This window comes from Melospiza georgiana, chromosome Z, assembly GCF_028018845.1.
Source record: "Melospiza georgiana isolate bMelGeo1 chromosome Z, bMelGeo1.pri, whole genome shotgun sequence".
NCBI classification, from domain to species: domain Eukaryota; kingdom Metazoa; phylum Chordata; class Aves; order Passeriformes; family Passerellidae; genus Melospiza; species Melospiza georgiana.
The window spans coordinates 21517588-21539100 of record NC_080465.1 but is presented as its reverse complement, the minus strand read 5'-3'; the positions used below and the strand labels follow the sequence as shown (position 1 = coordinate 21539100).

The following is a 21513-nucleotide window of genomic DNA, read 5'->3' as shown; positions in this document are numbered from 1 at the left end:
TATCAACCCATTTGCCCTTTAAGGTCCAAACAGGACCTTAAAAGAGGTATTCCCCGATCAAAGAATGGTTACAAACAAGAGCAGGTACTAAGCAGTTTTTTGTCCTTGGGCCCTGCTCACTTCCTTTTAGAACAGAAAGAAGCTAATCATACCAAGTCAGCTATTTAAATAATAGTGTGGATTGTTTTGTGACAGGAAAATATTGCTAATTGCCAGTCCTTTAATCTCATGTCAGATGTTTCTGTCAGGTTTTGCAGCTTTAGCAGTACTAACAGTGTGCAGCTAATAGGCTTCCTACACAATGAGTGTGTGAAAAAGCCAGCATTGAACAACTTGATACTGTGCTAGTCATAGTCCCTGTGAAGATATTTTTGGTCTTTTGGAAGTGCACTGCTTTTCCTCTAAGAAAATACTTGTTTCTGAGGGCCAGACAGGCTCTGGAGCACCTAGAGAACCTCAGTTTGACTGTTCTTTCATTCAGTGATCTAAACAATTGAAATAAGTCATATGATGTATTGACTTGACTTTTTTTTTTCAAATGGGATGGCAAAGAAATGGCTTCTGTATATATGGAACCTATTTCTATAGTCTGTTAGTTTTGAGAGGCACAGCTGTGATAGAATTTCCTTCCATGCTTGGTGGTGTGTGAAGCTGACATGAAAAAGGAGAGAGAGTGAGCACAGCTGTCTTACCTCTTGTGCAGGTAATTATAAACTTGAGTATGAAACAGAATATTCTGCCCGTGCCATGAACCAGAACACTGCATACTGTCTTACAATCAAAATCCAAAACTATTCTTATTTTTGAAGAGAGAGCATACATATACAACAATACAACTGATGACTAAAGCATAATGAACAACAGTTAATGCAAATTATTATAGAAAGTAACCAGCCTCAGAAAACATGATCTAGTAGACCTCAAATCAAAGATTAATATGATAGGAAAAAAACACCAAGCAAACAAAACCCCCACAATGTCTGTAGTATGTACAAACAGTGGTGAAAGTTTTTCAACATAGAGGGATACACAAGTTACAAAGCATTGCTCCGTTTACTTGACCCATATATGTTACTTGTAATACTTCATTAGCATTGCATCAGAGACCAGCCAGGCAGTTCTGACTGATCCATCAATCCCCTTCAAGAAAACTCACAGATTTACCTTCCCACCCTACCCTTATTTCCTCCTGTTTTTCTTTGAACCCAGGCAGGCATTTGTAGGAAGATAGGGATGTGCTGCATCACAGCTCTGAGGTTTTATGTTTGATGGTCCTTTTGTGTCCCTGAATTATAGTTGCGTCTGCCCACCAGAGGCAACTTATTTTACAGGATGGTACAACTAGCTGGGTAGCTGCCAGTTAAAGCCATTCATTTTTCTTAACTCTGTTTATCCTTTTACAAGTTACAAATTTGCACATTGGAGTCATATTTCTTCCAGCATGATTAGGGGTATCACAGCCTTCAGTAACTAATTATGACAGATTTAATCCAATAGAACAGATGACTTCTGTAACTCCAAAGCCAGCAGTTTTTGAAAATGGTCATTTTGAGAGGAACCTGTGATGGATCATAGTTTCTTCTCCTGTGGCAGATTATGCTGTTAAGGTGTGTTTGATCAAGGAGGAGAGATATTCTACATTCCACAATATTTTATGCATTTTATTTTTATGCAAACAGTGGGGACTTGTCTAGGAGTACACCTGGAGTGACTGGAAGGAGTAGGGCCTTGCAAGTCACTGTTTAAACAATGATGTATCCAGAATGCTGTATTGATCGCTTTTTGATGGAAGTGGCTTTGCCTTCTTAACACAAACCGGCCATTTAATCACTGGGAGAACAGCACTGGGTAGGCCTTCCACCACAGTAGTCCCCTGACATCCATGTTGGGTCACAAAGGATCATGGTAAGATGCAAGTCAATCTCAAACAGCCATTGCCTGGATTTTAAAGTGAAGGTGGTGGTCTAACCTTTCCATGCTTGTCCTGGACTGCGTCCCCAGTGGCTGCCCTTTGTAGCATATGACATAAAGTGGAACTCTTTGGGGGGAATGGCTTTACGCAGCCAACTGTGTGTCTGATAGTTGCAAACTACCCCTCTCTGTCTGTCACTTTGTGGCGAATCATCAAGGAGGACACAGGGTTAAACTGGGCAGTCTGCTGGAAGCTTTTGGTCTTTTGCAAACAGTACAGCATTATGTATACTGTAGAACAGCATTTCCTGCATGCATCCAAAATCCTTTCCGAAGTAACCCCCTCTTTTCAGAGAGTCTATCACTGAGGGATTGCAGCAAGCCAGAAGAACAGAAATGTTTAAATTCTTGTAGTCTTTCAGGATTTCCTTCAAAGTATTAACTCCAGTGGTGTCCAAAAATGAGATGGAAGAGCAATCGACAACGAGGGCTTGGAAATCAATTTGCTTAGGAACTAGTTGCAAAGTGGTTTCTCCAATGCCCAGTCCATTAGCAGTTTTGTGATTTCCCTTTTTCAGATGCTGCTTTTCCTTCTTCTCATATTTCTTTCTTCGAGCAGCTTCTAGGTTAGGATCTAAATTGGTCAATCTGTACAGAGATTTTAGGAAGTAGTTTCTATTTGCATAGTAAAGTGGGGCCTCAAAGCGAAATATTTTGACCTTTGGAACAGGAGAGAGATTTTCATATTCTAAGTCATCCTCATAAAAGCTTGTGTCTTGAATCTGACCAAGCAGGGCTGTCTGTGGCCGCTGGGTCCGAACAATGATGCATAACATGGAGAAAACAATGCCAACCAACAGCCCTATTTCTGTGCTGACCAAGGCAGAGGCAGACATGGTAACTACCCAAACAAGTGTGTCCACCTTATTCACACAGTATCTTGCTGGCACATCTCGGAACTTCCTCAGGGCTCCCCGAAGGCTCACAATGATAATACAAGCCAGGACACACTTCTGCAAGGAGTAGAAGAGAGGTGCCAGGAAGAGCAGCACCAGCAAAACCACCATTGCACTAATTACTCCAGAGATTTGGGTTTGGCAGCCTGTAGATGTTTTGACAAGTGTTTTTGCCAAAGCTGCACTGGTTGCAAAAGAGTGGAAGAAGGAAGGAATGATGTTGCAGAACCCCACAGCGAACATTTCCTGATTGGCTCGGATGGTGTAAGCATATTTCTTTGCAAACATTTCGGAAAGGGATACAGTGAAGACAAAGCTGACTATGGCAAGAGGCAAAGCATCTAGAGCAACTCTGAGCATTAAGTTGAACTCTGGTACCTTTGGAGGGATAAATCCTGTTGGAATAGCTCCAGAAACACTGGATGCATACACTTCATTTAACTTACCATAGTGTGACACCAGTGTTGCCACAACAATAACTACCAGCTCCGTGGGAAGAGGAAATTTCAGTTTATGCTTATACCGATCTCCAATTTCCTTAGCAGTGACCAGCACCACAATACAAATGGCACTTGTGATGACATCACAAATGTTGGCCTGAGAAATGTTCCGGAAAATGTTAATCCAGGTAATAACCAGCATCCCGTGCCCTTGGCTGCGTGGAATTTTTATTCCAATAAGATACTTCACTTGAGCTGTTAAAATGGTTAAGGAAGCACCAGTTGCAAAGCCATCTAGTACGGATTCAGATAGGTACATAGATACGAAACCTAGACGGAAGATCCCCATTAGAACCTGAGGAGACAGAATAAGAAGAAAAAACAAACCATGAGCTGTAACCATTGCTGCAAATAATTAGGTACAGATGGGGGAGAGCTAGCTGGAGGCCAATAGTATTTGGCTATTTCATTCTTGAAAGTGGAATTAACCTTTTTTGTTTCCAGTCTGCTTTTAAAATGTGATTCCTTTTACTGTTGTGGAGTGCTGCAAACACAAGAGATGAATGAGGAGTTTGAGAAAGGCTGGTCAATCAAGCATTTGTCTGAAATGACTCCACTGAAGTGGCTTGCCTGATTTTTATTCCCCATGCAAAAGAACAGTGGGTCCAAAATACTTCTGTTATACCAAAGTCAATTTTCCTTTTTTCTGTCTTAAAGCAAATAAAGTTAATATGTATGGCCTTTTCCTTGTAAAAAAAGCTTGATGATTGACAACAAATCAGATCCCTACTTTAGCTTTTTCATTAAACAGCTTTTAATTTTAGCCCTGTGGACAGAAGGGAACATGGAGTGCAGATGGCCCTTGTTGCATGCCTAAGATCAAAGTGTCAGAACAGATCACCAACTCCATGATTCTGTCCTTAACTAGTTGATTCTTCTTAGATGGTTTTGGAAAGTACAACTTCACAAGGGCATTTTTTTGTTCATATATGTGACCTGAAATTTCTTACTACAACCAGAAGATAGCTGGTTCTTTCTGCAATCATATATATACACAGATACATACATACACACACAGAGTTAATTGTGAAGTATGTTCATGATGCTTCCTTCTGTGCTCTCTTGATATCCTTGTTGACAAGTGTCAAGGAGTCCTGCACAGCCATTGTCTGAAAAGTGGGTTAGTCAGTGTATTTCTCCTCTTGTTCTTTCTTTGAATTATCTTTTGGGCACCAGTTTGGTGGAACACAGCACGCCCTACCAAAAAACTGAGCTGCTCATTCTGATCCTGCAGAAGTAGTTTAATAGAGGTATACACCTCTATTAAAATATCTAGGGAAAAAGTGATTTCATCATTTTTAAGTACGCAGCTCTCTGGAAATTTCCTATATCTGTACTGGGCCTCACTGTCCCATGAAAGCAACAGGGCCAAGAAGCAGAAGAGTATCAAAACAATGTTGATGGTCTTCCAGAAGACTCTTGTTTTGCCTGTGTTTACTAGCAACTAAGAAAACTGCCTCCCTCATGCTATCTCTGAGTTGCCTACCATTAGGCTTCCTGGAGAAAACAGCCCAAGGTACATTTGAATGAACTGATGATGTATCTCATTGAAAGACAGTCAAGCCAAAGCTTAGGTCATGAAAAAACTTTAGGAAATTCATACCTTGCCTCTGGGTGTCAGCAGCCACTTACCTGATACACTCCAGCCATGAATGTCAAGGCTGTAGCAATGCCAATAGCGTAGCACTCTTTCCCACACTCGGCGTTTATCCCCGCAATGGTAAGGTTGAAGGCAGTTGTGTTGGACAGATTATCATTCTGCAGAGAGCCGTCACCTGAGGCTGGTGGGGCATCATCATTCAAGTCAAACCCAGCCAAGAGAAGTTCTCGGTCCACAACTTGTCCCACCATTAAGCTTATCAAGCTGAAAATGCCAACAGAGACGTGACGGGATGTGCCCATTAAGAAGTAGATGATGTTGGCAAAGAAAGATGTGTAAAGGCTATAAATGGGCTTCAGACCTGCCAGCAGTGAGTATGCAATTGCTTGAGGCACCAAAATGATTCCAATCACTAACCCAGACATAATATCTCCCCAAATGTACTCTTTGCATCGGTACTTGGGAAGCCATCGCAAAACAGGAAAGAAGTCCATAAGAAAGTTCTTCAGCTTCTGTGGTGTGCAGGAGCAGCTCTTTCTCAGCTTAGCTACCATGATTGCTTTCCTGTTAATCTTGACACGAGTCTTTCTTTCCATGAGAAAGCAGGATGAGGTGTTGTTTTCCATTCTGGTAGCCTCAGGTGGTCTTTCCATTTTCCCAGTGCTTACTTCATCTAACGTGTTCCTGCAAAGTGAAGAAAACCTCTGTAAGGTTGCAATTCGTGAAAGTTTTTTTAACACAGTCACTTAACACTAAAAGTTTGTCCCCGATTTTGCTTTTAAGGAGGCATCATCCCAAAAAAAACACTCTCACAGGGCTCCAATGACACATAAGGCTAAGAAATAAATCTGCCCTTTCTTCCACACATTAAGGAGTACTTTGAATTGAATCCAGTTTGTTCTAATAAAGAAAAATGGGGTTGAATTAGCCATTTTTTGTTATGACAAAGATTTCCATCATATGTACTAAATGTTCTATCATAAAGGTCTTTGTGACCAGAAGTAGGACTTGATGGTGTGAAATAAACGTGTGCTAGTGAGGTGGGTCATAGTGTTTCTCTACAATGAGTACATCTTGTAATCATTGATTAGTAACTCTCATGGGGTATGATCTGTCACTGCAGTTGTCGTTGGTGCAGAAGAGAAAAACATTCTTGGTAGGACCTGTAAAACAAAGTTTTCTGGAGAACAGAGCAGCAGTTTAGTCTAACACCAAAGATATGTACATAAACAATTGACAGACTCTTTGTGGCTGCTACCTAACATTAACTTGTTGCATTGTAGATTGTTTCGATGTGCAGCTTCTGGTAATAAATGCCTCCTCACAAATACCATCACATTGGTAACATACAGACTAAGCACCATGACATTACCACATTGGAAGAGTGCTACATGTTATTATTTTCAGGTTTAAACCCATAGTTACCCAACTTTGGTAACTTTGCCAGTAATGAGATACAACAAATAATTATGTGTACAGCAGAACACAGCAGTGTTACCTATGGTTCTCCTGATTGTTTTCTAGTATGTGACGGCTGGAATGATTTGTATTCCCCTTATGGGGGGTTTTGTTGTCTCTTGCCTCAATGGACACAACTGTTTTCACCAATCTTGACTTCTGCATTTTTACTCAATTGTCAAATTAAATTGAAATTAGCTTTGTGCATTGATAAGTAATTTTGGGGTGGGTGGGAACATGGCTAAGAGGCAAAACATGCAAGTGTCCTAACTTGCATAGCTAGAAAAATGAAATAGGAACACACAGATAGAAAATGTTAAACAGGCTATGCCAAGTGGCAAATCTTTTCTGGTTAGCAGTAGAGGGAAAGAAGAGACTTCCATGTGAGGATGCCCATGTAAGAGTAGTAGGAAGTAAAGAGTGCCTCGTACTGATCTAGATGAAGATAGTATGTCCCAATACAACAGTATGCAGAACTTTGAGGAAAGCAGACCTCTAGGCTCAGCCTCTCCCAGTGTCATTAACAGCCAGGATCGCTGCATCAGAGCTATTTGGTGCCAGAAGTGACATTACCATAGTGTCAAATCTTGTCTTCACTTACAAGTGAAAGCTGTTTCTTTCCTCTTTTACTGTTTAGAGACAGACTCTGTACCCATCAGTTTTATAAAACTTGAAGTAAACTTACTGGCACAGTATTCTGTTGGTAGATTTTAGTGGTTCAAACAATTAATACATAGTTTAGATGCTACTGACAGAATTCTCAGTAAATTTAATGGGATTTTTTGCTGTTAACAAGAACATTATTATTTGTTGATGTTAGGTAATAGCCTGTTAAGGTGTAGAATTCTGAATTTAGAAAAAGCATTAATGAGTCTAACTGGAAACATAATAGCAAAAGAACAGATTAGCAATAGCCTGTAAGCCTTTGTCTAGAGCAGTCCAAACTGAGAGTGGCTTATTAAAAAGTCTTTTGTCTATCCTGCTTAGAAATAGTTTTCAAGATTTTAATAATTATGTTTTGCCATCAGATTGAAAATAATAAGATTATTATATATCTGTAACTAGAGCAGAAATTTTAAACAAGTTCCCAGGTGTTATGATACAGCATAGAGATAAATGATGCAGCATGATTTCCAAGGCTATGCAAAGTTTAACCACAATTCAAACAGGATCTTCAGGTATTATAGATAATTTATAACTTGGTAAAAGGCAGAGTAGAGATTCTTGCTCGAAATGTGTGGACTGATTGTCCAAGTTGAAAAGAACCTGCATAGCAGTCTAAACGTATGTTTAAAAATTAGTAGAGTTTTATCCATCCCAATTACATAAACCTATTTTAGCTCCCATTGTATACATTTCTTTGTAAGTTTATTTCCATCATAAGGGAACACTAATTACAATTTAATATAATTATTTATAAAGATCCATGTCCATTCTTTATCAATGCTAAGTTTACTTTAGACCCAAATGTACTGCACAGTTATGCTAGCCAAGATCTGCTTGGACAGGAAAATAGGTTGGATCTAGTCTTTGTTAGAATGCAAAGGTGACAGAAAAGATAAATGAAGTTGCAACACCAGGTGAAGTACTTCAGAGCATATGAACAAAGTTTACCAAATACAGAATGCTAGCAAGTGTAATAAAGATGCTGATTTTTAAAAGGCAAAATCCCAATACTTCCTTCCAGTCTTACCTAAATTATTTTGGAGAATGACACGCTTGTGCACCAGGACAGCAAGTCCTTATTTAAATGCCACTCACTTCTTACAGCCAAGTGAGTTCAGCCAGCCAGGAAATAAGTATTGTGCCCTTGCTTGACATACTTAAAAGCTAGTGGCCAGTTCAATATCCAATGAGTGCTTTTTATAGGCTACATAAAAAAGATTGCATCAGCTTCTGTACACTAGGCTCGTATATTTAATTGCATAGTTGCTGTCTGCCTTTCTCTAATCTCATACAATTTACCTGGAAGTAATGTCATATTTATAAAAAAACCCCATTACAATTCAAAGGTGTGTATTGTTTGAGCAGCTTCCTGAGGGATAGTAGTGATTTTTATTACATAAGATGATTTCAACACAATTTCTTTGGAAATCTATTAAGAGATCTTGCGTTTGAATGATAGTTTACTAATATATATATTAACTTTACTGTTGTACTGGATAATCGGAATAATAGCTTTTTGTAAAAAACAACCAAGCCTCCCCCACCTGCAAAAAAAAAAAAAAAAAAAAAGAGGTGGTACAGTAAACTATGTATCTTCTGTTTTCAAGCTGACAGTAAGTAATTTTCTTCATTTTTTTTTTTCTGAAAATAAAGGCTTCTTTCCTTCCTGTAAGGCTTCCTTCCTTCCTGTTATATATGCTTTCAGATTCCATCTCAAATGAATGCAGTAGCTGTTAAGCAGTCAGCTCTCAACCTAGATTGGTATCCAGAAACGGTTAATGTTTAAAGTTTCCTTGTTGCTTTTAGAATGCAGTAAAGCCACACCAAATAAGGTCAGGGGCATTGTTATCAGCAATCCATTTTTCAGCTGTGTAATCCAATAATTGTCAGGCTATGATACCTATAACTCATTGCTTCACCTGAAGGAAGTGTGATTCCACCACAGATGGGTGCTATACCCTGTACACTTATGCAGCCTAGCAGAGCTTGCAGCTTCCAATGCTCTGGCCCTCTCCAAAGACAGAATGGAGAAGAGGAAATCTGTCTGCTGTTGTGCACATGAGCAGACTCCAGCCTTCTGATTCTGGCACTGAGATCCAACACCATTCTTCCAAAGTGTTAATACTTGAGCAGTGTGCCGGAGCCCTAGGGGGGCAGTAGGTGGATTCCTTTACTGGTTCACCAAATGACCCATTTTCATCTTAGTCCGCACAAAGAAATGGAAACCCGGTATTCCTCCCTTCCTTCCTCCAGAGCTCCACAGAACATAATGTTTGCATTTTATTCAAGTCATGATTTGCTGGAAAAGCCATTCTTAACAGGGCTGCACAGATGAAGCAGCATGTAGCATGAAACATGTTAGTTCCTTGCGCTTGACTTCGGTGTTGGAACAACTGTTTAAACAAGTGAAAGTTGACTTGTGTGCACATTCATGTATATGTGCAACATTCATATAATTACAACAGAAAGTAGTCTTGGTCATTTTTAGTTGTACTTTATGTTTGGAATCTTCACAGTGAAGTTTTTTCAAGTTTCCCTTGACCATATGAGCAAAAAGCAATTGAACAGAGCCTTTTCTGACCCACTCATTCTTTCAGGTTTTAACCTGACTCAATGCATTGACTGAATTTATTTTGTGAAAAATAAAAACAAGAGAAAGAACCATTTAAGCCAAACAAACTGCTAACTTTCCAACTGGCCTTAGTCCCACCTTTCTTCCTGTCTTTTCATCATGCCTGTGACCTGACAAAATCTCTCTGCAGGGGAAGAAACAATCGTCACAGTATGTTCATGTGGGATTTCTATTTGCAGCTTCTTTGGCAGGCAGTTTCTCCTGCTACATGTATAACCATTCTAAACGGATAAGTTCTTTGTGAAACAGCAAAACCCCTAAAAACTTAATTATTTTGCATCCTTTTGCCTCCCCATCTTGGATTGTCCACCAAAAAATCTGAAGCTGTATCTCTGTAAAGCTAGGAAGGAGTAGCGACAGTGAGCCTGTCTCCCTATGCTGAGATACTTTAAATGCTTTATTTGGAACAGAAGTCAGATGGTATCACAGCTCTATATTATAATTGCTCACTTGCTGAAATAGTGATTTCAAGTGTAAGTTAGGATAGAGCCATTTAAGGAGTTTAAGCCAAGTGATGTTTGTTGTTTTCTCCATGTTTGAACTATGAAAAATACACTGAAAACTAATGTGGTTAGGGTGGGTTTTGTATTTATTTGTTGCGTAACTCACTGAAAAACATGAGAGACATCAGTCTAGTTAAACATTTGATTGGAAACACGGGTGTTAAGTTGTTAATGTTCATCTTTCATATCAGAAATATTTTCTGTCTCATAGAAACCTTTCTTGGCTCTAGTGGCTATGATTGCATTACTGTTGTGGTTTTGAGCAATGACATGATATTGAAAAGGCTCCTTGGTTATGCTCATTTATGGTGCATAGATTTAATGTACAGGGGTGTGTTATTCTTGCAGACTGGATTTTTTTTCAGAGGACGGCACCTAGAAACTATGCCCCAGTGCACTTTGACACTTTATGGTGGCATAAAAACCTAAGCCAGCAATTGATGCTTTGGACATACTTGAACAGATGTGAGGAATACATTTAGTTTGTGAGAACTGACTAGTCTGAAATAAAGTCCCCTGAGCTGCATATAATGGAAGACAATACTGCTTTAGCACCTATTGCTTTGATTTATTAATGTTTTGTTTTACAGGGTTGCTTAGATAGGTCAACATAACCCTAAAGTTTTAGAAGTCATCAGGTACTAAAACAGAACAAGTGAGAGGAATGTTTCTCTCTGTCTTACATTAGCTATTATATTTTCATCTTTAGAACTAAGATGTACTTGGAAGCAGACTTAAGCAAATTTAAGGTGCCAGCAGTGAAAAATAAATTTATTTCTACTCTGACCCAGCAAGCTGTCAGACTACAGGCACAGAACATGGCAATGCCTTGTAGGAAAATCTTATGAAGCTTGTTAGATTTAGTTAGTTTTTTCACTATATAGGGGAAAAATGTTACTGCTTCAAAGCATTTTGTCTTGAGTTTCAATGTTACACTAATTTAAACATGAAAGATGAAATAGCATTCCAGTTTAGTGGTCTTTACAAGTCAGGAAAGCCAGATCATGTCCTCTACAAATTAAACTGCTATACTAAAGGGAGGTTTATTCTGAGAGTCTTTCAGATTTGTGTATTTCTAAATAAAATCTCCAATTCACAATTTCTGTTTTCAACTGTAAATTGATTTTGTTAAGTGTCTGCATTGACCAGCAGCTGTGATTCAAGTCTTGTTTTCCCAAGAATTCTCAGTTCCATATCCCAGTGAGTAAGGTGACAGCTGCTGACAGGTAACAATCCCAGAGCTCATGAGAAGGCTGCAGTGGAACTCATGCAGTTGGCCAGCACCTGTTGTTATGGCTGGCCCATCAAGATCATCTCTGGGAATAATCATTCATGCAGATACATGGTCAAGTAGTTTCACTTGTTCTGCAGAGACACTTTTTGTGCAAGAATTCCAGAAATTGCTGATCTAACTATTAACATGCTCTTGAAGGCAAGACAGCATTTTTCTTCTGGAATGACCACTAAAAAGGCATTTCCTGTGGATTCAAAAAAACATTCCTAAAAATCAGATTTCTTACTTTTGGGAAAGTAGCTGTTTCAAAGTCAAAGTCTGTTATTTAAAATAAAAGAAGTCTTTCAAGATAGCTTTTCAAGACCCTGGTCATCATTCATGAAGTTAAATATTAAGCTCTGTGTTCTGCCCTGTGGTTTTGCTGGATATTGTTTAGCTGTACTAAGCTGTCACAGAGAAAACCAAATTGATAGTCCATTCTCATGGTTTTTCCTGTTGTTTTTGGTGACATCTTGTGTTTACTACAGGCAATAAGCACATTATTTTGGAAACACTTATTGTACTGAAGCACTAAGAAAATGCTCTCAGTTTCAATATCAATGTACTACTTTGAGAAACAAAGATAAGCCTAGTATATGCCATTTTCTTAAATAGAAATAAAAACTAACCAATTGGTTGAACTCTTGGATGAAGGTTGCAGGAAAGATAATTGCTGTGCCATTTATAGCTGACTATATGATTTACAAACTTTTGTCCAGTGTCTACCTTATAAGCAATATTAATAATAAACAAAACAAAATCCAACAGCACAAGCAAAGTAAGTGAAAAGAGGCAGTTTTTCATCTTTGAAAACAGGCAAAGAACAAATTAACCTGAATTCAGAGGCACAGGAAGGGAGACAAATCTCTTACCTGGATAACTTTTTGACAGGAATGTACCAGCTCTGTTTTTGCGCGTTGGAATGAATGGAAGTCTTCAGCCAGGTATCGCTCTATTTGCATAAAGGATAATTATTACCTAAATATTCCTCAGGGTAGGAATGGGTATTTATGGAATCTTGAGCTTGGTGTTTGGTAGTGTGTTGTCACTTGTATCACTTTGTAAAGCTGGATATATATGTATCGCTAGCTGAGGATTTGAGTTTAAATAATGCATAAGATTATTAATTAACTAGCACTGATCCAAAAATTGTGCTGAGTTCAAGCTAGCACATCTCTGACCTTTGAAGCTGCTTCCCTTCTGAGATTTAATCTGGTTTATGCATCCTCATGTAGCATTAGCTTTTGATTTTACATGTTCAAGGTATATGAATAGAACTTCTGTCTTGATTGAGATTTGTGTCTTTTGCAGGCTGGAGTAGATCCTGTTCTGCTCAATTCATAGGATGGGAGAACTGGAGGTCAGAGTTCTTTTTTTACATGTCAGCACATTCAGATCACAATACTTTTTGCTTCTGTGTAAACCAAAAACTTCATAATGTAGGCAGATCAGAAGGACAAAGATAGACTTCATTCTTGTGCGGTATATAAATGACCAAGTTCCCTGTCAGTTATCTTAAATCTTTGTATAAGTGCAGGCCTATCCAAGTGATAAATAAACATCCATCTCCCCCCCCTTGACAAAGGTGATAGGTAATGTTTAATGGTTACTAGCAGTGCAGATTAACAGGTTGGGCACAAGGCCATGACCTGTAGGGACTGTATTCAGCTAGCCTACAAGCTGAGGGAAGAGCAGATGTGTCTATTTCTCAGCCAAGGAAGAACATGAGCTGGCATGCAGTAAGTATCTGAGATAGAAGTTGAAAGGTCACAAAAGACTGTGTTGTTGGCACCCAATCATGACTAGAGAGGGCTGAGTTTCAACATTGTCTTTTATCCCTCTGCAAAAAGTTGCTTGCTGCTCTTTAGAAGTAAGAAGGAAACATAAAAATTATGTAAATGAAAAGTCAAAACTTTAGCAAGGGAGGAGTAGAAATAGAACTTCTGTGATGTTAAACTGGTCATGGATTCTTAAAATTACTGGCTACTACCAGGAGCTTAGACTTGGTGATAGTAGTTGTGGTGTTCTAAATCCAAAATTTTAAGAAGGTAATTTCACTCTTAGCAAAATCGTGTTGCTTGCTTCTTTGTTATGGAAGGTCTTGTCAACCACTCCTATCATTTTCCCCTTTGCTAAAGTACTTCCTAGAAAAAAGGAGATGCAGTAGTACACCTTATCTGCATAACAAATTTTGCACACTGGTCACAAAGATAGTGTGGTTCTTTGGTTTTGTGCTCTACAGAATAGAAGATTTCACTGCTTCTATTAATTCAGTTTTAGCCTTGAGGTATTTGTTCATTAAAAATAAAGTGACTTAAACTAAAGTCTCTCATATTCATCCTTTCATCCATTTTATTATCTAATTCTTAGAATCAAGAGTTATCTTGTCTAGTCTGATCTCCTAAAACACGTGTGCCATCTGCTTCAGTACCTAAGTAAACTTTTTCTCCTTTTCAACTCCTGTCCAATATTTAGAATCTCTGTTACTTCTGGTATTTGCAATCTTGGAATTCAGAATAATTGGGGTTTGCCCATTTCACAATTTTTTTGACAGAGACCCGTCTGCATTTTTCTCCAACAGCACTTTTCCCAATATCAGGCTCCTAAGAGAAAAGAGGATATTATTCTATCATTATCACTTGACCCCTTCCATATAAAGTTGGCTATGACTTTGTTTTGCCTCAAGCTAGCCTAAAAATAGCTCTTTTTGAAATATAAAAGAAAGAAACTTCAAATAATAATTCTGAACTTTTTTTTGGTATAGCACAGTGCCAGTGAGGCTAAATGTATTTGGACAGGACAGTTCCACGTGAGAAAAAACTGACAAAATGAAGCAATTTTTCATTCTGTCTGTAGAAATTTAGAAAATTATAGTTTTGACAGAACAGTGTTTTATAATGAACAATTTTGCCTACCATACAAAAGTATTGACAGCAGAACGTTCATTAATGGATTATGGAGATGAGAGTTCATACTCCATTACATGAAGTCAATTATCAGGGTTTCAGTCCAGGAATAATTCTGAGTGAGCTGCTCCTGGCATCCTGGTTGAATTCTACTGACACTAACACTGAGTTCTAAAAGTGCTGTCTTTCCTTGTGAGCTGCTGAGTAGTGAAACTGTGGTAACTGTGGTAACAGTGGCAAAAACAGCCAAAAGAGGTACTACAGTGAGACACATATTGCTAAGTGTAGAGACTACAGTAGAAAAGAGTGATGATCACTGAGCATTAATTTTGAGGTGATTTTTGTTTGTATGACTTACTATTTATCTTTATGAGCAGATGCACAGTTCAATTGGTTTAAAAATGGTAAAGGGTTAAAAGCAGAATTGAACAAAAGTATTTATGAAATAAATGATGGAAAAACAAAATATATTTGACATTTTGGACACATTTACTTGAGGATTATCAGATGATCTCAGAAAAATTCTTGGCATTGCTACGTACAATTCATATCTAGTAACCTAATGGTTAAAAAAATTAATGCTAAATGAGTCACATATGGACAGTTAATCTCAGAATCATAGTTAAAAGTGTTTGTTTACTGGGTCACGGTCAATAATATAAAATCTTCAAAAGTACATAGTCCAAATGTAATAGCCATGTTTTCCTTCTGTGCAAGTGTTGGAAGTTCAGAAATTCAGTGAATTAAAAAAACTATTAAGCCTAATGCCTGCATTGTTTAAAATGCTCTCAAGCCTCAATTACTCTGTAATTTACCTTTATATCATAGCAAGCCGGTGATGTGCCTAAAAACCACACGTTTGGTTGCCTTTTAATAGGAAAGATGGGCACACTGAAAGTAAGCATCCAGTCACTTCCAATCCACGATGCACTGCACTCTACATTCCTTCTCTAGCTGTGGCAAGTGCCTGGTGCAGCTGAAAATGGTGTATATATGCGGAGAGTTGTGCTATTGATTTTTTTGTAATGAAAAAATCTGTAGTTCCTGTTGTACAGTTTCCAGGAGAAACTGAGATCTGCCAGATTCAGTGCAGGTTTGTATATTCAGAATTGAGGAAGCCTGTCATTCAGTATGCAGGCCCCTTTCCCACTACAAACACACAGCAAATGAATTAGCACTTACCAAAGGCACAAAGTAGCTACAGTAGTTCTACAAACGTTCTTATCAGCACCCAGTAGCACCGTACCTCAGGATCACAGCTTTCTGTAAGAATAGATTAGAAATTGTATGATGATATAGTGCAGGCCTTTCCAATTGGGTATTGTTGTCATAGTGCTTGCAGTGAGATAATATAAATAAACACTAGCACTTGAAAAATCTTTGTCCTGTAGAGTGTAATCAAGATAAAAGATAAACTTTAAGTCATTACATTACAGAAGCTAGTAACCTCTGACTTCTTACTCATCTCTGCTATTCTGCTGTAATACAGCTGGTTACACTGTGTGGAGTTCAAATAGAATTGCAGTCCTGATAAAGCTTTTTACAGTCTTTTTAACTGGGGTTTTCAGGAGTTTTATATACGAACTTCAATTGGACAAAAAAATACTTTTAATGTGTTAAATGAGATTACAAAGTATGTGGAACTGTCCTTACACTTAGTGCTTAGTTGTCAATGGTCACTAATCGAGATTTGTCCTTTGAAAAAGCATTTTTATTGAAATAAATCACGAAGGGGGTCTAGCTGATAAATCTTGTCTATATATAGGAGGAATTTACATCAGCTGACATTGAGTGTAAAATGTCTGGACTTTCCTGCCTTCTAAGAAAAACTCCTGTTGTTTCATCTCCAGATAGCCAGAACTGTAGCACTAGAGCCTGCCTATTGATGAAGATGAATGTTACTACTGATATTTGTATATCATAGACGCAGATTTAATGTAGCAAGGATTGTCTGGACTTTTGAAGCTTGTTCACCCATTCCTTGAAATTGTATGTAATCTTAACTGGATATTGAAAACCAATTTCTGGGTGCAAAGAAAACAGATGATTTATTACTTCATTGTGAAGTAAATTTTCATGTTTCATAAACACAGAATGTAATGCATCTTTATATTGAAAGGGGAGATATTTTTTGTATTAGTGGAAGTTTTTCAGGATGGGGAGGAATGGAGGAAAAAGGGTAATACATTAACGTGAAGATCATAGAATGTAAGACCTATCCATACTGTATTTAATAATACACCCCTAATCTAAATTGTAATGCCAAATCCAGGTTCAAAATAGAGTTGTCAGATCTGTAGAGGCTTAGAGACTTTTAAGTGTGTATCTCATATAAAACTATCTGTAAATGCAACTAGCTAGTTTTACCTCCTTAATTGTAAGAGGTTTAATATATTCAGGAATGAGGAACAGCCACTGGCATGCCATTTGAAAAGCTGCACTCTCCAGATTGTCTTACAGTGGTCGTTTGTCAGTTCTGAAGTACTCAGAAACCACTCATCACAAAAATTCTTCAGGATTAAGAATGAGACATGGAAGGCATATTCATTGTGCCTTCTCACCATCAGAAGTTATTAAACACTAGTAAGTTAAAAAATAAACTTGGTATCACTTTGCAAACAAGTGATCTGTTCTAGTTAGATATAAAGTGGCCCATGGGAAATCAAGGATTGATAGAGAAAGACACGCCTGAAACTACATCTGATAAGCAAAATAGATCCAGCAGCTGCAGGACTTCATCAGACACTATGTGCTGTCTGTATTTTAGATTGTAAAAGAAGTACATCAGCTGAGAAATCTAGCTGCAAATCTTCACACCTTCAGTATTTACCTCCATGTTTTTCTTTTCTTAGACTGTTTGTTTGTCCATTTATGTGCTCCTTGGTACACATCTTGACAAGTGGAAAAAAGTTTTCAGAATGGAAAATGCTAAAATATTGGGTAAAAGTAGTACATTGTGCATTAATGCAAAATTTCAGGTCCAGTTACAGTATGTACATGACCAAGCAAAGTGCTTGCAAGAGCACACTAAGTAAAACACTACTGAATTTGGTTCTTGTTGCATATTTGGCAGGAGGGAGGGCAATAATTCCCTCTCAATGTTATGATTTACACAACAGTAAATAAGCTATTTTCCATGATATAATTGAAGTCACATACTTTTGGACTGTATTTTCTTGTCCAGCTAGCAGGCAAAATAATAGATGGAGCATAAACAGCAAATAAAGATGTGATGATGAAGAGATGATAATAGCAGAGCTGTGAAAGGAAAATAGGAAGTCAAATATGTGCCATGGAGGCTTATTTCAGAAGGTGCAGTATTGTATGTACTTGAATTAGAATGCTGGATGCATACAGAGAACTATTCTGTCACTGCTTGGGAAGAAAAGTTCAGTGACAACTTTCCCAAGCAGTGCCAAAAGAAGTTATTTGCTTAAAGTAAGCTAGTTTTAGCATTTGATCATGTTTTCTCCTCCTCGTGCATCTTCAGGTTTCAATATTGATTTAGTCTCCCTGTCACCTCATTTCAAAACTTTTGCTTACAGGTGACTTTATTTGGAGTTTGATCATCAAGGGTAGTATCAAACCATAGTGAACATTTTACTGATTAATCAGTTTCATACATCATACTCAATCAGAAAGGTATCCTCTAGAAGTCAGCTCACATACAGTGACTGAACCTCTGAACCTTTCAGTCACTTGCAAACCCTTTAAATTTGTAGTGAAGAATCAGCTGAAAAGCATTTTCTGCTATTTCACCTCATTATTTAATAGCTCCCTTTGCAAATGAAAGTGAATATAGCAAACCTGAACATGGCATCACAAGGTCTCACGACATGGAATTGTCCATGCCTAGGTGATCTGATAGGCTGTGTTCACACATGTAGAGAGGTCAGATACTAAAACAGCATATACCTGTGCCTAAATTGTTTCTACGGCCTGTTTTCCCTTTTACATCTGGAATTTGGTTTAAAGGGGAAGAGGGGTGTGGGGGGGGAGAAGAGACACAACAGTCTTAACAATATTTTCCGAGGCTAACTCACCTCGGCACAGGAAGCTCTTGGTGCTTTGTCTGCCTCTCTCTTCCCCCCACACACAGCACGCTGACTGCTGAAAGAAGGCTGAGACTATGCTCACAAAAGCAGGCTGAGTAAGAAATGGAAAATCATAGGCTGTGATTAGCATCAGCTTGAAAACATCCATTGTTTGCTTGCAATTCTGTGCCTGTGAATTTCAGCCAGATCACAGCAAGGATTTTTTGAGTTGCTTTGCAAGGTGAAGCTCAAACACTGCTGATTTCAAAGAGCAGAGATGCTTATTAAGATGCTGTATAAATCAAAGTAAATTCTATTTTTATGTTTTTAAAAAAATAGATTCAGCTGAATGCACAGCTTCATGGCTGGCTTGTAGAAGAGGCAGTGATTTCCAGTAAATAACAGCTGATGAATTCTCCATTTTTGAAGGGGTTTGTTCCTAAGCTACAGGGATTCATACCCATCCTTCTTTTTGCGCATGTACCACGCTGGTTGGTTGTGTGGATGGATTAACTGTGACAAGCTGTGACATCAGCAAAGGCTGGATGCTGCCTGGCTCTGTGATTTTGTAATGCATCCTCCCGTTCCTGCTGGGCTGAGTCATTCCCGTTATAGGAATGTGTGCGAAGCGTGGGCCAGCACCGACTGAAGTGTTGGGCATTGTGCTTCTGTGCAGAGGCTGTGCCTTAATTGTAAAGCAGGCAGATTTTCCAACCCTGCTTACACAAATCATAGAGCTGAGAAGCAAATGCAGAAAAATATTAATGCTTATAAATAGACACAGAAGTGGTAAAATATATGGGTTATATTTACTGTGGGTGTGGTAGTCTTTGAACTTTGAAGAAGCCTCTGATTTAGGTTTTTAGTCAGCAAGGTGTGTGAAAAGAACAGGCTGTGTTTTGCTTGGGGACCACCAGGGAGGGAGAATCAGTGTTCATCAGCCTGAATACTATCAAGTTATCGTGGTTATTTTGGATTATGGAGATTTTGTGAACAGGAGCCAATTTACTTTACCTGTAATGATCATAGGACGCGAGAGCAAGTTGAGCAAGAGCAGGGTAGAACCAGTTTTAGTGTGAATGAGTACTATATTGTTAGCTTCCACTCAATTCAGGAGTGGGAAGTGTTTTTAATAATCCAGGAGTGTACTGATTTCTTAGTTATTAACGATCTTGTACTTAAACCTGAAATTCCAGACTAGTAGGGTTTTTGGTTGACACTGACTAGACCTGAGGAAAACTGCTGTGAATTCAGCCTCTGGAAAGGTGAATGTTAATGAGGGCTATTCAGCCCTTTGTATAGTCTGAGGTAACATTTCAGTAGTTCTCACAGTCCCTTAGGATCTGCTTTTAAGGTCCAGAGGTTTCTTAAGTACTCAGCAGAACAAGAAGCTGATGATGACTGTTGGTGGGTTTGGAGCAAACAAAGTCTTTATAGAAACCTGACCTTTATATTGGCTTCATTTCATTCCTCATAGCTGCAAAAGTAATTAGCAAAACTAAGGAGGCAGGATCCTTTTGTGTTGTAAGAGGCATTTTGGAGGGCAACAAGTTTCCCCTCCAAAAAAAAAAATAAACTTGCTGACATTTTCTGTCCAGAGCTTTTGACCTTCATCTTGTAGATGCTCTCCCCTTCAGCTTACATGCTTCCTTGACCATTTAACAGCCTGTTCTGGCTAAAAGCAAAACAGGTACTTCTGAAGACCATTCCTTCTGGAATACCTTGTAGCAGCAAGAATTTGAAATGGCATAGATTACTGTTGTTCGTTCCCCCAACAGTTACTGTTGTGGAAACCCTTAGAAGTTTATTGTTTGCTTGCAGTGAACAGCTTGACTTTTGACACTAATGTCCTTTCCAGGGTAGATGGACTCTTGTGTGTGTTCTGGAGTTTTACGATCCCTAAAATGGCATCATGGATTCTAGGAAGGTGGTAAGCAATTGCTTGGGACACTATCTACAGACACATCTTATAGTAGTCACTTACTTCAAGAGTTGTTTTCACTTCATTTAGTCTTGAGAGGGGGAATTTAATTATCATGCATATTTACACTCATCAAGAACAACGGTTATGGTGTTACCATTGGTCCACATCCTGGACCTGGGCGGACAAGAGTGTATGATTGCAGGAACCCCCTTACAAGGGTGGGCAAAGGTGGTCTGGCACACAGCTAAGGATCTTTATCAGATGAATATGTGGTATGTAATATGATCATTATCTCAGCAGAGGTACTAGATACTGCCATAGCAGGGCGGTTTCTTAGACTGCACTGTTGCTTTTCTACAATTGTAACACAGAAAACCTTCAGTGGAGAAAGGGGTTTTTTAGGTGACTCCTTCATGGAGTCCACTTTCCAGGTGTGAGGTTGGCCAATAGCCTGCTGAGAAATTTTACAGGTGTGAGTTGCATCTTTCCTCTGCTAACACCTTGTGCCAGTTTTCTGCTTCTTGACTACATTTACAACTGAGCAGTCTTTCCAAGTAGAAGCCCCCAATGAGGATGTCAGCAGGCCATGCTGCTGTGGGAGTTGTGTTAGCCAGCCACTATGGCCAGTCTGCCCAAAGGGAGGCTGTTCTCAGATGCTTATGAAAGTAAGTCAGATTATGTCAGCTTTTGGTGTGTGTGGTAGCTGTGTTTGCCAGAAACACAAAAGGGAGACCACACTTAGCTGAATGAGAATGTCAGGGCGAGGATGAGTGCTATTCTAGTATACTGGCATTTCCCAGCCATCCTTAATCCTAGGCTCTCTTTAACAGAGTATCTCTGTTGATGGTTACCCTACATGGTACATTTTTATTCCTAAATGGGCTGTGACCTTCTGACAGGAGTCAGCCACAGGGCTTCCTATCCCAGGAGATTTAATTCAGTACATTAAAATAAAGTCTGATAAAGTTAGCTTGACGTGTTATCAGAGATTCAGTACTTGACTGAAGATCACCTGGAATGGAAACACTCCCTGCCTGTGGTTTTTGTTCTCTCTTTTCTGTAGATAAGATATTTGGTCCAATGTCTGTGTGTGCACATATTTTCCAGGGCATGCAGCTATATTCCTGGACAGGATCAATGCAGGCCAGAA

At 38.8% G+C, this 21513-nt stretch overlaps 2 protein-coding genes across 3 annotated transcripts in view; one reads left to right on the top strand and one right to left on the bottom strand.

Annotated features, from left to right (window-relative positions):
* Positions 1-21513, top strand: part of IDUA (alpha-L-iduronidase) — a 45893-nt gene that overhangs the window by 6878 nt on the left and 17502 nt on the right. The window lies entirely within an intron of this gene.
* SLC26A1 (solute carrier family 26 member 1) lies at positions 1925-18643 on the bottom strand. Of its 2 annotated transcripts, XM_058043593.1 has the most exons (5): positions 18449-18643; positions 15588-15668; positions 12372-12451; positions 5000-5651; positions 1925-3662 (listed from the first exon to the last, which is right to left on the bottom strand). In XM_058043593.1, exons 4-5 carry the CDS (start codon positions 5618-5620, stop codon positions 2142-2144), a joined length of 2142 nt encoding a protein of 713 aa, XP_057899576.1. In that variant the 5' UTR covers positions 5621-5651; positions 12372-12451; positions 15588-15668; positions 18449-18643; the 3' UTR covers positions 1925-2141. The 2 variants fall into 2 exon arrangements, with proteins under 2 accessions (XP_057899576.1, XP_057899577.1); XM_058043594.1 differs by lacking the exon at positions 12372-12451.

What these genes read in the sequence shown, in the direction of transcription:
- SLC26A1 (XM_058043593.1), bottom strand. Translation starts at nt 5,620, where the DNA reads ATGGAAAGACCACCTGAGGCTACCAGAATGGAAAACAACACCTCATCC. An exon ending in TCATGGCTGGAGTGTATCAG is followed by an intron (nt 3,663 to 4,999) that starts GTAAGTGGCTGC and finishes CTGTCTCCTCAG; the next exon opens with GTTCTAATGGGGATCTTCCG.